Source organism: Salvia hispanica, chromosome 1, assembly GCF_029641045.1.
Source record: "Salvia hispanica isolate PSC_SH4W2 chromosome 1, Shi_PSC_v1, whole genome shotgun sequence".
Taxonomy (NCBI): domain Eukaryota; kingdom Viridiplantae; phylum Streptophyta; class Magnoliopsida; order Lamiales; family Lamiaceae; genus Salvia; species Salvia hispanica.
In genome coordinates this window covers 46,525,883-46,540,207 of record NC_142692.1, presented here as the reverse complement: position 1 = coordinate 46,540,207, position 14,325 = coordinate 46,525,883, and the positions used below count along the sequence as shown (strand labels likewise).

Here is a 14,325-nt window from a genome sequence, read left to right as displayed (position 1 = left end):
CAGATGGTCTAAATCCTACACAAAAATGGGTTTTTGATGTAGTTAGTATTTATATATCATTTTTGTCCGAAACGGAAGAAGCTATTTGTCAATAAAACTCCCCAAGTCCATAGTTTTCATGAAAACGGCTTTCGAAAATGAAAAAAATTCAATAATAATAAACCGAATGCCCCACTCGCATAATTTAACTAATGTTCCGGTCGTTAATAACACCAATACAAAATTTCAATGTCTGAAAAAGATATATAAATTGCTTTTTTGTTGCTATCAGAAAAGTATATATTTTTATGTATCGTGTTTCACTCTTGATCACACTTTTAATAGTAACAAAATACAAATTATAAAATAATTTAATAGTTGCTTGCACACTACGATTTGATTTGATCGAGTCAGCTAAAAGTCGTAATGTTGCAATCGTTCATGGCTACATTTTTACGTGCCACTACTTTATGCCACATGAATCCAATCTAATCTACTTGACAATTTAGAGGTATTAATTAATTAATTAATTAAAGAGAATAATTAAAGAGATGCGCATTAAAATTTGAAGTAAGAAAAGTCTCATGTTGCACTAATTTAAGGGATTTGATGATTAATCATAAAATATAAATACATTTTGCGCGTTAATAACAAGCTAGTGTAATTACTTTATACACGCTTTAATTGAGCTTGATTATATTCTTTAATTCCATGCTATACCGCTTAATTCTAAATAAAAGTTGTAAATTTCTACAACATTTAATCTATTATGTGCGTGTATGGCCAAATTGAGAATATGTTTTTATATTTCTTCAACGCTTTGGAGATTATACTAGTTAAGAGGTTATTATGAAATTATATGAGTTTTATCTCAAATACTCCGTTATTCACTTATTTATTTGAGTCAAATTTTCTGATCAACTGAAGGTGATTTGTGTGACAAAAGGCTAACTTGGTGATTTAATATTTTAATTTGAAAAAATATGAAATATCTCAAAATTTAACTTTTTTTATTGATTTATTTGACAATTTGAATTCTCTAGATTTTATAGTACTAATAAAATACTAGTATATATTAACGCAACCTCTAAATTCTAATGAGAGGGAGTAGTAAAGTTGTTGGGTTAGAGTAGAGGGAGCAAAATTAAGATTCCAACGCACCCAAATTATAGTATAATAATTAATTTAATTACAAGAAGAAGAAGAAGAAGAATCGTTTATCTTTATGCTAGTGGGAACATGCATGAATATATGATAGTTTTCATCAACCAAACAAACAATATTAATGGGTAACGTTTGGTGAAACTACTATTCAATTTCTCCTCCTCCTTGATACATCATTTTCCACCCCTTCTTTATTTTTTCTTTTACAAACCCCATTTTCAAATTGAAATGCTATTTAATTCATTTTCCATCCCCCCTGAGCTCCTTTTAGATTTAAGCTTTATCACTCTCTTTCTTAATTTTGATGTGTGAGTTTGTGGAAAAAAGAAAAGAAATAATGTGTATGATTATGCACTTTTTCAACGTCTAAGTATTACTCCTACTTTGCCACGCATTCCACACAAGACTTATTGATGGATAAAGTGTGTCTACTCGTATCACGAGTCTTGATCTAGTAACTAGAAGAAAAAAAAGAGATATACTATTAATTGTGTTATTTAATACGGAGTACTACTTTTGTATTAACGTTAAAATTGGTTCAAATTTCTAAGATATCACTTTTCTCTTTGTCTTACTATACATTCGCCGCATTTGTCGCATTCGTTGTTGTCTCATGCACGTCACTCTATCTCATTTTTATTTCATTATCTTTATCTCACAGCTTATTGTTGCGCCATTGTTGCTTGTCTAAGTCAATTCATTTGATATTGAAAAATTAATCACCATCTATAAAAGGTAGACACTTCAAACTGACTTTAAATAAACTAAAACAAACCAGCATCATCAAATCAAGCGACAAACCGCAAAACAAGTATGATAGCTAGCAAGATCAAGAACACATATATTATGATTTTTTCAAAAAAAATTACTATAACGTGTTTAGCATAATGTAAGTAGTCTTCATGACCAAACAAACGATATTAATGTTTGGTGGAAATAGTATTCGCCAAAACTACTTTTCATTGTGGTATGCTCACGTTACTTGTTTTCTTTCATGTGATTATTTGAAAAAACAAACAAACTTAAGTGTCCAAAAATATAAATAATGTCTATCAATGTTTCTATCCATTTAAAAATACTTCGTAGTGATCAACAAACAAGCAAAAAATTGACTATGAGGTAGATAGTCATAGTCTACAATTTGAGATAGAATATTCCTTAAAACTCAAAAGTCCAACATAATTGTAGTGGCGGCATGAAGACATATTTCATTCTTCACGTTAGTTTAATGTGTTCAAACTTTTCAAGAAATTTAAAAATGCAAATTATTTATGGATATGTTTAGGATAAATGCAGAGCCGGTTACTTTCGTATCACTATCAATATCCTTTAGTAATTTTCTCGATTAGAACAATTCAACAGGGGAAAGATGAAAAAATGTTGAATATATATTTTAGATTATATTGAGCATGCGAAATTAACTGATCCCCAATTATTATTTTGAGAAAATCATTCAAATATCCTTGGATGCCAAAATCCTCATTTAAGGTGCAAAATTTGGGATTTTTAACTAAAATTATCAGATATAGGGATAATTTGCTAAACAACTACTCCCATCTTATAAGCAATCGTTTACTCCTTTTCCTTCATCCCTTAAAAATAGTATACTACTAATTTTCCATTTTAGGCAATTCAAAATAGAGAATTTTTTTCTTTAATAAGGTAATTAGTCTCATTCTCCACGAATAATAATTCAATCACTTTTTTTTTCTTACTTTATCAATTGCGCGTTAAAAGTTGCGTCATTTCAAAATTAAACTTTAGTTTCATTCCGCACGGAGGGAATATAATTTACCTAAATAATTCCGAATTTATTCTTACCTCAAGAATATATGCCCCATTTTAATTTGCACTGAAGTTTCACCTACTAAGATTTCCCCATTCGGTAAGTGGAAGTTGCAGCACAAATTGCAATTTCAAACACACTTTATCTTTTACAAGCATATAGTTAATATTCCCATCTAAAAATATGCATATTTGATTCGACTCAAGTTTTATGTATAATTTAGTAAGTAAAAGAAATGGAATAAATGTTAGTGTAAGACTGTAAGTAATATTATTAGAGAGTGGACTCCACATTATTAATAATGTAGTGTATAATAATAATAGTAATTTGTAAATAAAATAATGTGTAAAGATAATGTGTTATTTAAGTATTTCAAAATTAAAGAGTTGGTACTTTTCAAGAAAGAACGGATTAGTAAGAAAATACAACTCATAATCATACTATTTTTATAAATATTTTCATAAAAACATCATAATTTTCTTAGAGAGCGAATCTTTTTGGCAGTATCCTTTTCTCACACCTTTTGGTCCAACTAATTATCATCTAATCAACGAAATTAATGGTTAACGCCCGTGACACGTCCACTTATTTTCTTCACGGTGAGATAGTGGTGTTTTATTATACGCAAAATAACACATTATTGAAATAATGATTAGTTAGTGTAAGTGTAAATCGTGTAGCCCCAACAACAACTTTAGGCCAAGCCACCTGGAAACTTACAAGCTTTGTCTTTTTCCTTTTCTGATCATTTAATTGAGTGCTCTAATTATAGTAAAAAATTAAAATTTAAAATAGCTAACGTTTACAACAAAATTTGTATTAAGAAAATAAAAAATGAAAACAGACTGCTTATTGGAATATTGGGTAGATGATTATACTTTTGGATAATTAAACATTTTGTACAATTAATCTTAGAGTTTTTTTATATTTTGTGGTATCAATTCATTGGAAATTGATTGTGCTAATAACATTTATGAATTCTTGTTACAAGGTTTGTACTGAAATATGCAATCATACCAATTGTGCCAATTAAACCAAATTGAAAGTTGGTAGGCTGTCAAGATGCAGGTCTGATTTTAACTCATAAATGTAGTCTGGTTCTGATATTTTTGGAAGTGTTAAAATAGGTAGATAGAAGAATGGGCACATTGTGTTTCATTCCAAATTAAAACAATAATTCCAATATGTGGATGCAATTTAATACTTCTAATGCTTAATATTTGGAGTTTAGCCCATAAAAGGCCACTGCACGTGCACAACCCTAATACGGCACCGTCTCATTAATTGTCAAACAAGTTGTTTCTTTATTTTTTGGTTGTACTTCTTTTATAATTGTAATTTAATTATTTAAATTTACGGTTTAGATATGAAGGGTAATCTTGTATTATTGGCATACGTTTTACTTCAAAAGATATTGAATTTCTAAGATAAAATTAAACTGTCTGTAGTATAATAATAGTTGAGTTCATTCTACAAACAAACCAATAATTAAAAATGTTATTCCATTTCTACTATCATTATGTTTCACAATCTAATTTCATTGGTTCGTACCAATCACCTACCTATTATCTATTATTCCTCTCTAGCTAAATCTATTCTCCTAGTAAAAATATTTTTTTTCCTTTGCGAAACTATTGTAATATAGATTTTAATTTGAATTTATATTTTTGGGGTTGTATTTATTATTCTACAATGTGAATCTTAATCCAATTTGAAGTAAGGCGTTCTCATATGAATTTTTTCCATAGTATTTTATTGTACTGGAAGTACTTAATAATTCGACGAAATAATCAATTGAATCAATTTTGAATCCATCCGATTCTCACATAGTATGTGTGTAGGTGAAGAGGAACATGAGTATTAATATCTACTCCTATATGTTTAGATATTTATGAAGATCGAAATTATATTAATATTAATGTGGTTTGAAATGTTGACACACTCTCGTTAAGCAAATTTTAATAGTATATTTTTTATCATATTAAAGTAAACAAATAAAGAAGATCAAACTCATTAAAAAGATCAACTATACTTGTATTTATACACATTAAAAGGATAATCCATATCGCATGGAATTATAATATCGATCTTCATCATTAACTTAGGAAATCTGAAATTGACTCGGTTTCTATAATGGTAGCATGAAATAATAATTATTTTAACCAAATTTTAAAATTTGAGCAGAAATTTTTCTGAAACTTGGAGTTTCATTCACACGGAATTTTCCACTAAAAAATCACTGAATTAGTAGTTTAGTCACATCAAGCACTTTAATTTAAATGAACCCCAATTCAATATCAGTTTTATTTTCTTATATCAATCGCTACATATAAATAATTTCTATCAACATAATAAAATATGAAATAAAACACTGTTTCAACTTATAATTTGGATGAGGAGAACACATGGGATTGCTCTGCAGCATACAAAAATTCCATAACTTATGAAAAAGGGAAAAACCCATAAAAAGAAATATGAAAACACACACTGTATAACAGGTCCTTTTTTTCCTGTGGACTTTAGGCTGAAAATGACACAAAATTGCCAAATAGTATAATTCTATCTAAACCAAACTAAAATAATAACAATAAAAAAAGTAGTGAAAAATGCAAGAGCCAAGTGTAGAGGTGGATTGGAATTGGATATAAAAAGGGACCAATTGCCTCCCAAATATTCCTATGCAATCTCTCCATTCCTTTCTAAACCATTGTTGTTTATCATTTCACAATTTGCACAACTCTTTTCAATCTTGAAGGTTCTAATTATGGCAATGGAAAAGAATTTGCAGCAAGTCACAAAAACATCAAGATTCAACAGAATCTGTGTTTTCTGTGGAAGCAGCCCTGGCAAGAAACCTATCTACCAGCTTGCAGCAGTTCAGCTTGGAAAAGAACTGGTAATTTCAATCCCTTTTTTTGGCTTAAAACTCCAATTCTTTGTTAAACAAGAAATAGGTGTTTCATGCCTTTTTGACCTATTAAAGGAAGTCAAATTTTGTTTGGTTGATTGTTACAACTTAGTTATCAACAAATGTGAAAAATTATGCTAATTTTGATGTTAGCACTGAGACAAATTGAACAGAAACTTTTATTTTTTTATATTTTTTTTAATTTTCTTTGAGATTTTGAAAAACTATGAATTGATGCACAGGTTGAGAGAAACATAGACTTGGTGTATGGAGGTGGAAGCATAGGATTGATGGGCTTGATTTCAGAAGCTGTGTATAATGGTGGCCGCCACGTGTTGGGGTACACAAATTATTTCCATTCTTTATTTATTCATATTTCCTATTTCTATATTTTGCACTACTTACTAATTCATGAAACTTCATCCCATTTCCACAGGGTAATTCCCAAAACTCTTATGCCTAGAGAGGTATAACTAACACCCAACAACACTCTATTTTTCCATATAAAATATTGCATAAAATAAATTATTAAAAAAAATACTATTTCAGATAACAGGGGATCCAGTAGGTGAAGTGAGAGCAGTTTCAAGTATGCATCAAAGGAAGGCAGAGATGGCTAGACAAGCTGATGCATTTATAGCCTTGCCAGGTAATAATTTTACTTAGTCTTCATTCCTCCTCATTTTATTACCTACCAAATAAATTATTCTACTTGTCTTAGTCACACTCTTGTTGATTTGGTTTGATGACCATAATAATTAATAAACATAACATGATATTTTGGAATAAAATCAAGAGCTAGCTGAAAATGTGTGGTTGATATAATTTAAATATTAATTGTGGGGTGCAGGTGGGTATGGCACATTGGAAGAATTGTTGGAAGTCATAACTTGGGCTCAACTTGGAATTCATGACAAACCGGTATTTATTGTATCCAATTTTTCAATGATAGCTACATATGTATGTAACTATATTTAATAGGGGCATGTGCGATGTGGGTGTCACAGATATACTTCCGTGCAACTATGTCTGTCCTTGTGGGAATTGCACTACAAACTTTCCTTTCATTTAAGTGTCATATTTTTTTTTTCTTGCTCCAATAAGAGTTCCTCTTTTTCAAAATTTGAGAGAAACCAATATATTTTACATTTTTCTGTTTTTGTAGCTAAGTACTCCACTTTTTAAATTGATATGCTTAACTTAAGCTTCAAAAAGCACACACCTTCATGTAGTCAATTTGCACATATTAGGAATCATAATTAATCTCCTTCCCTCGAGTAAAAAACATGAAAATTTACATTTATGACTTTATCAATTACTATTATTATATTTTCAAAGGCCAAATTATAGAAAATATTAAATAGAGATAAAATAAGAAGGATATCAGTGTATCACGATTCAAGAGTTAAAACGGTCATAGTACAATTCTAGTAGTTTTTTTATTATTATTATTATTTGATTAAAAGGGGAAAAAAAAAAAAAAAAAGGCATTGTAATTTGAAATTAATGAATTTTTGCAGGTTGGTTTGCTCAATGTAGATGGGTATTACAACTCACTACTGTCGTTCATAGACAAAGCAGTGGATGAGGGTTTCATTGCACCATCTGCCCGTCACATCATTTTATCTGCCCAAACTGCACATGAACTAATGTCAAAGCTTGAGGTACCACTCCACACCAACGTCAATTTCCTTAATTTCGTTGTCACCATGGTCCCCACATTTGATTTCACTTGTGGGTTCAAATTAGAGTTCGTTTACTTACGAGATCAAATCAAAATATTTACATGTTTAATTTAATGTTTGGTAAAAATTTATTAACCTGTAATTCATGAAATATTTGTATATACTACGTCAAGATATGCATGGTTAAATCAGAACAGTCGGTTTAGCCTTAGGCTGAGCTAGAGGTTTCGGTTTCTGAACCATAACCAGCCCTTATGGGCACAACCAGAACCAACTAATTATCTATTCTACCTGTTCGATTTTAGTTCCAATATTTTTGAATTAGAAAAATAGTGAAAATTTGTTAAGAGACAAGGTCAAAAAGTTGGCTAAAAAGGCTAAAAATGTTGATTATGAACTATAATCAGATTGTCAATTATCGATTTAAAATAGAAATCATCAAACATGATGTTGGATAAGTTACATTTCCGCTTCTCTTAGAACTGTAACTGTGTATTTCAAATCAAAATCAACAGTTTTTTTTATCCAATGGCACCCTGAACTACCTAATTCATCTTACTTAAATATAATACTGAAGTTGGGTTAAGAGTCACCCGACTAGAGAAGTTTCACGAATTCAATTGTCTATTTTCTAACAATTTTGATGTTACATAAACTAGATAATATTGTTGATTTCACCTTAAATTTTAAATGGTTCATTTATGTTTTGACATGTGAGCTTTGTATATGACGTGCAATTTTTTTATCCCTTACTTAATTAGTATTTTTAAAATGCAGGATTATGTTCCAAAACATAATGGGGTTGCCCCAAAGCTTAGTTGGGAGATGGAGCAACAATTGGGCTATACCACAAGATCAGATATTGCTCGTTGACTTCCAATATTATTTAGGCAAAGTATATATTTTTAATTTTGACACAAGAAACGTGACATGAACAGCAAAAGGTCTAGCTAGGCCCTAGGGATCACACATTTGATTATTGATTCTATATTTATGTGCCTAGTGTTATTGGCTTGGTTTGGTCGTCGGTTTTAAGTGATAATCCCAATCCATTAATTTGCTTAGAAAATGTCTATTTGTACTTGTTCCCATGTATATATAATACTATATATTTAGCGATTAATGTTTTCAAAGTATTTTTTTTTTACTTGATTAGTGTCTAAAAATAAAATATGTACATATGTGTTCTTATGTTTTCTTCAAATTTTCTTCGATACGTAAAAGAACAACTGACGTGGAGTTTATATATCAAATGTGTCAATATCTCCGGATGTCTTTTAGAATGAGATTCTTTCAAACTTTCTTCATTCTCTAAAATAATCACGTTGTAAAATTTAAATAGTAAGCCAATTCACCAATATGTTTCTTTTCCTTCGTACCAAAACTATTCCTCTAATAGAATGACTCAATAAGGTCAATTCCATTCAAACTATTAACAATGAACATTTCACTAGACATTAATTCGATTCACAAATATCGTCACTACTTTTTTAATTAAACCAATCCAAAACTCGTTTTAAAGTAAATGGTCCACTTGTATTCTTTTTAGTGGTCAATCCATATTGGAATATGCTTTGCCTAGCCATGAAAAGAAAAAAAGTGTATTGCATATCATCACATGCTCCACATTATTCATTATACAAATATAGCATATGTACAAGTGCACTCACAACACGTGTTGGTAACATTTAACAAGGATAAGAGAAGAGTGATAGTGAAGTGATATGCTATGTCCATATAATGTTTAGGATAAGAACACATAAAGTGTGTCCATTTCAAAGTAGGCTCTCCACTTTGCTTGATACTAAAGTAATAATTTGATCATGTAGTTGATGCCACGCATGGTTACCACCACAAAGATATGTGTTGTGTGTGTGTGAGTGCAAATGGTGTTGGGGGTTGGGTGGTTGACAAGACCACATGGATAATCTTGTCTATAACATGCTACTACCAATATAAACACAAACCTACAATATCTACATTAGGCCTAATTCAGTTCATATTAATTCTTGAACCCAAAATCACTATGTAGAACCAACTATATAGCATTCATGTTTACTAGCAAATTAAGCATATATGGGGACAAGTTTAATCACTCGTTTTCCACAAATCATCACATTACTACTACAAAATTTACACTCAATATGGATGGATATATGCATATACAGCATATTCCCTAACAAGCGCACACTAGATATTAAAGAATTTGAGGATGAAATGGTGAAGCAAACGAATGACGAGCGGTTTGCTTATGTGAAGGATTGAGCCACGGATGATGTAGTCACCAGAGCTGAGAGGAGGCCTACGATGACTGCACTGTTGTAGGTGCTCGGTTCAGTTTGCATCGAGTTGTTTCTTGAATCCACGAATGACTCGTTGAGAAATGGTCCACCGACTAGTGCCCCCATCGCGACGTTGGGGTTTGGCTGTTCCGACTCGAGCCATTTGAAACCGTCTTTGCAACCGGTCGTTGCATCAGTCGGGATCGAGGCTCCTCTATGATGGACAAATTGGGGATACTTATCCCCATAGCCCACAAGAAAACTCATTTTTAATGGGTTGTTGCCCAATACAAAATCTGCCTGAAAATATCACAAAAGGTGCATGACATTAGATGGGAAAAAATCAAGATTTATTAACTATGAACACAACACATTATAGTCTTAGTCATATATAGATGGCATGGGGTGTGATCAATTGCTAACTTTCTTAAGTTGCTAACTTGCTAACTCCTCAACGCAGTGCATTAAAAATGTCAACACGATGACATTAAAATATCAACATATAATTTTATTGAACTTCAATATAATGTGTTGATATTATGTATTGATATTTTGATGTCACCGTGTTGACATTTTTAATACACCGTATTGATGAGTTAGCAATATAACGCACCCCTGGATGGCACTATATTATGTGTAAAAAGGCATGATCCCCTTTGAAATTCAATCTTGGCAATCCATCAATCAAACTTTGTAATCTCCGTTCTAACTACGAGTATGAACTTTCGTATAAGGTGGCAAAGTGTACCTGAGAGAGTGCGAACTTCCGTAGATCTGATGGCCTAAAATCTCTTCCATTGCAAGATAGTGTTGCCGCTCGGGACGAGAGCATGTAATCGCTGTATATGACTGCTAGAAATGCTGAGGCAACAGGATGCTGTAACGCGTTCCATTGACTTATCCACACTAAACCACCTGCATATATAAGATTAAATTTAAACATTATGACCACTAAATTACGTAAATGTTAATGATGAAATGACGTTGGAGATGAGGACGAGGTGAACTTTGATACTACTGAATTATAGATGTAACTCAAGGCCAAAAATGAGCATATGAGGAAGATTACTGCGTGTTCTGCTAGTGGTAGCAGTTGGCGATTTGGGTAATAGACCACACATTACGGCTTCTGCTGACTCTCTATATTTGTCGAGGACATTGGAATTGGAGACGTCCTTTGAGCCAAAGAAGGAAACTCGGGATAGCAGAACCTGCATTAAGGTGGAATTTTTGCAAAATCGACAGTTTAGTAAATAAAGATTAGAACAAGCATGTCACATAAACCATAGATCCTTGTGGGATCATATTCTAAATGAACTGAAAAGCAGAAGAAAAATAATCCTCATTGAAATATGAAATGTACCTGAGCTCCCGCGAGCTTGTTATCCCAGCTAAACCAAGTCGGACTCCCCCAATCGGCAAAATCTTCACCATTTTTTCCAGTGACGTATTCCATATATGATTTATCCCGTGTAGCATGAAAGAGCCAACTTGCTGCCCACAAGAGCTCATCACCATAGCCGGTGGAGTTGTAGAAAGTTTGTACTTCAGGAATACTGACGCTATAAGATCCTCTATATTTGTCCGCGAAAGTAAATAATTGTTTGGCATGCTTAAGAAGAGTAGCCGAGTATGCAGAGTCACTGCTCCTAAACACCAGAGATGCCGATGCTAGAGCAGCTGCTGTTTCTGCAGCAACATCAGTTCCCGGAGCAGACGTGTTCACTTGTGTGAGGGGCCTTGCCTCTTTCATATCCTCGGGTCTCTCCCAACAACTATGGTCCGCTTTAGGGCTCCCAACCTGCCAAACCATTTAACATCAAGGAATTATCCTGGTTAGAACCTTCTTCCCCAGAAAATAGTGATGAACTCAAGAAAGTAATGAAGGCAATGCTAGATAGGTATTTCAAATTTGTAACTAAATACGTGTTACAAAAGCAAGAAAGACACACGAAATGTTAGCCAGTTCCTCATTATGTGACTATGTTTAGGGTGCTGCCTATCCAAGATTTTTTTACTACATTTACATGAGAAAATGCAGCTATTTATAATGACAATACAGCTCTAATTCAGTCCTAATTAGGGCTCTACTTAGGCTCCATAACTCAACACTATGAAAAGGAAAATACTTCAATAACAAGAAGAAGAAGAAGAAATCTTGGGGAAATATTTGATGTCGCGGAAAGCTGTCTAATATGCAAAAGCATCTGAAGCAATGAAGCAACATCATTACTCTCATAAACAAACTCGAGATCTGTCAGCATTAGATACATTGGCATTGCATTGGGCAACGACATATTAGATATAAGAGGAAACACTGCGTACAGCAGGAAAAAAGTGGAATTTCACCTGAATGTATAACACATTATCAGTAGGATGAGCATTAACGAGGAAGTCTGTGATCCACTTAAGCGAGCCTTGAACGGGCTCCAACTGATCTACAGCCTTCATTTGGTCACCATACTCGAGGATGGCCCATGACAAGACTGTGGCAGTGAAGGCCATTGGAAATCCAAACTTCATATGATCACCGGCATCATACATTCCCTTGGAGAGATCCAATTTCGCTTCACTCCCATCATCCAAAGCCGAATCCCCCCTCCACGTAATTTGATTATCCTCCAGCTTCCCAGCTTAAAATTAAATAAGAAATCACACTATCAACTAAGAATCACCTCAAATCTCATGAAAAATTTATATTCCAAACTCCAGCATTATCTTTCAAGAGCGTATGAATCAAATTAGTCCAAATTTCACCATTCAACAGCCATCAAGTTTCATTTATTAGCTCAAATCTTAAGATACTATTCTACTCAAAATCCAACAATATCCTTTCTTAAGCATATGAGTCAAATTATTCCAAACTTCATAGCTTCACAACTGAATAAGAAATCTCCTATCAGCATCACCTCAAATCACAATAAACTATCCATTCCCAATTCCAGCATTATCTTTTCTTGAGCATATTAATCAAATTATTCCAACTTTATTAATCTGCTTCGACACAAATCTAATCTGAAGCTAAACCATAGTCATTTTCCCAAACAAGCAATCTTAAAATGCATAAACATGAGATCTGATCCCACACATAAAAAAACAGAATGTGAAGAGAGAGAAAGAGAATGTACCTTTTTGTATGTCGAGAAACTGAGTTGCAACCTTGAGAGCATCAGCATATTTCTTGGCAATGGCGCCAGGAGGGCCAGGAACAGGGGCAGGCCCAGAATCAGATTTGTGGATCTTGGATCTAACAGTGAAGAAAACCGCCAAAACCACTGCCCCCAAAACTACAAACGCCAGAAACCAACCACACCACCCTTTCGAACCACTCTTCTCCCCCATTTTCTTCCAAAGAGAGAGAGAGCTGAGAAATATATATCTTCCCGAATGCCAAAGACTAGATTTTGACTACACCCAAGTTGTTGGAATTTGAGACATTCGGCAAATATTTGAGAAACGAGTGAAACGAAAATGCCAAACACTAGATTTCAGCTGAAGGGATCTCTATTGAAAAACAGTAAAGATGGAATCTTGTGAATGAAAACGATATCTTTGGAGGGTTTTAGACTAAATTTGTTGGATCTACAATGGATTTTTAGAGTAAAGGTTACACCACCGACACCTTACAGTTGTTAGCGAGCGTTTTTCTCTCTCTTTCGCGCCTGACCTTTTATACCTTCGAAAATTGAGTTTTAACAAAAATATTTCTATTAATATACGTAGTAACTAAAAATTTGTCTATTCATACTTTTTACAAAAAAATATCTTGCAAAATTTACAATTGGATCCCAAAATTCGCATGCAAATGATCTTTTCTTTTTTAATATTAGTATTTCAATTTGTGTATGTACAATGTACCGACTCACAAATAACCAGTCCTTCATTTTTCAATTTGTTGACATCACATAACTAATTTTTTTTCTTAAACAAAAGAATTAAAAAATTCCTTAAGTTCTACTTGAACATTGTTGATGTTTACAAGGTTTGATTTGGTCTCTTATGGAAGTGAAAATTTACTTTGGAAAAGTTATTAATTAAATATCCTGTGGTACTTATCATCCATTAATAAATGAGGAATTTAAAATTTTAATAATCATACTCTGTTATTCTTCCATCTTATTTATTTTTTAGTCGGTGGATAAATTCTTTAAATTATGATATGAATACCATTAAATACGAAACATATTGCAATATTACAAGTTAATATTTTTTAAATAAACCATAATAAGTTAATATAATTGCTATACTACAAAGTACAAACAGTGAAAGATCATAGTAATTTATACTCCATGTTAATGAAAATATGAAGAGTATTAACCCACAAATCCCAAAAGAATAATGTACTGATTTTGTATACAAGATCATCTCTAACCATTTATACTATTTTAAATTTATTTTTTAAGTATATAATACACTACTTTAACTATTTATATCAAATTTAAATTTTACACCAATTTTTAAGTACTGTATATCTTACAAAATTTTTGCAATAGCTACTCTATACACCTATATTAGTATTAT

General features: G+C 32.2%; 2 protein-coding genes across 2 annotated transcripts; one reads left to right on the top strand and one right to left on the bottom strand.

Annotated features, from left to right (window-relative positions):
* Positions 1-5,646: 5,646 nt before the first annotated feature.
* On the top strand, positions 5,647-8,645 carry LOC125219679 (cytokinin riboside 5'-monophosphate phosphoribohydrolase LOG1-like). Its single transcript, XM_048121721.2, has 7 exons — positions 5,647-5,825; positions 6,080-6,177; positions 6,274-6,304; positions 6,387-6,486; positions 6,688-6,758; positions 7,358-7,501; positions 8,300-8,645. The coding sequence occupies exons 1-7, from the start codon at positions 5,694-5,696 to the stop codon at positions 8,393-8,395; spliced, it is 672 nt and encodes a 223-aa protein (XP_047977678.1). The 5' UTR covers positions 5,647-5,693; the 3' UTR covers positions 8,396-8,645.
* A 931-nt stretch (positions 8,646-9,576) lies between these two features.
* On the bottom strand, positions 9,577-13,462 carry LOC125219108 (endoglucanase 10-like). The gene is made up of 6 exons (XM_089059821.1): positions 12,933-13,462; positions 12,154-12,437; positions 11,168-11,605; positions 10,874-11,015; positions 10,553-10,719; positions 9,577-10,104 (listed from the first exon to the last, which is right to left on the bottom strand). Exons 1-6 carry the CDS (start codon positions 13,144-13,146, stop codon positions 9,772-9,774), a joined length of 1,578 nt encoding a protein of 525 aa, XP_088915947.1. The 5' UTR covers positions 13,147-13,462; the 3' UTR covers positions 9,577-9,771.
* Positions 13,463-14,325: the final 863 nt, after the last annotated feature.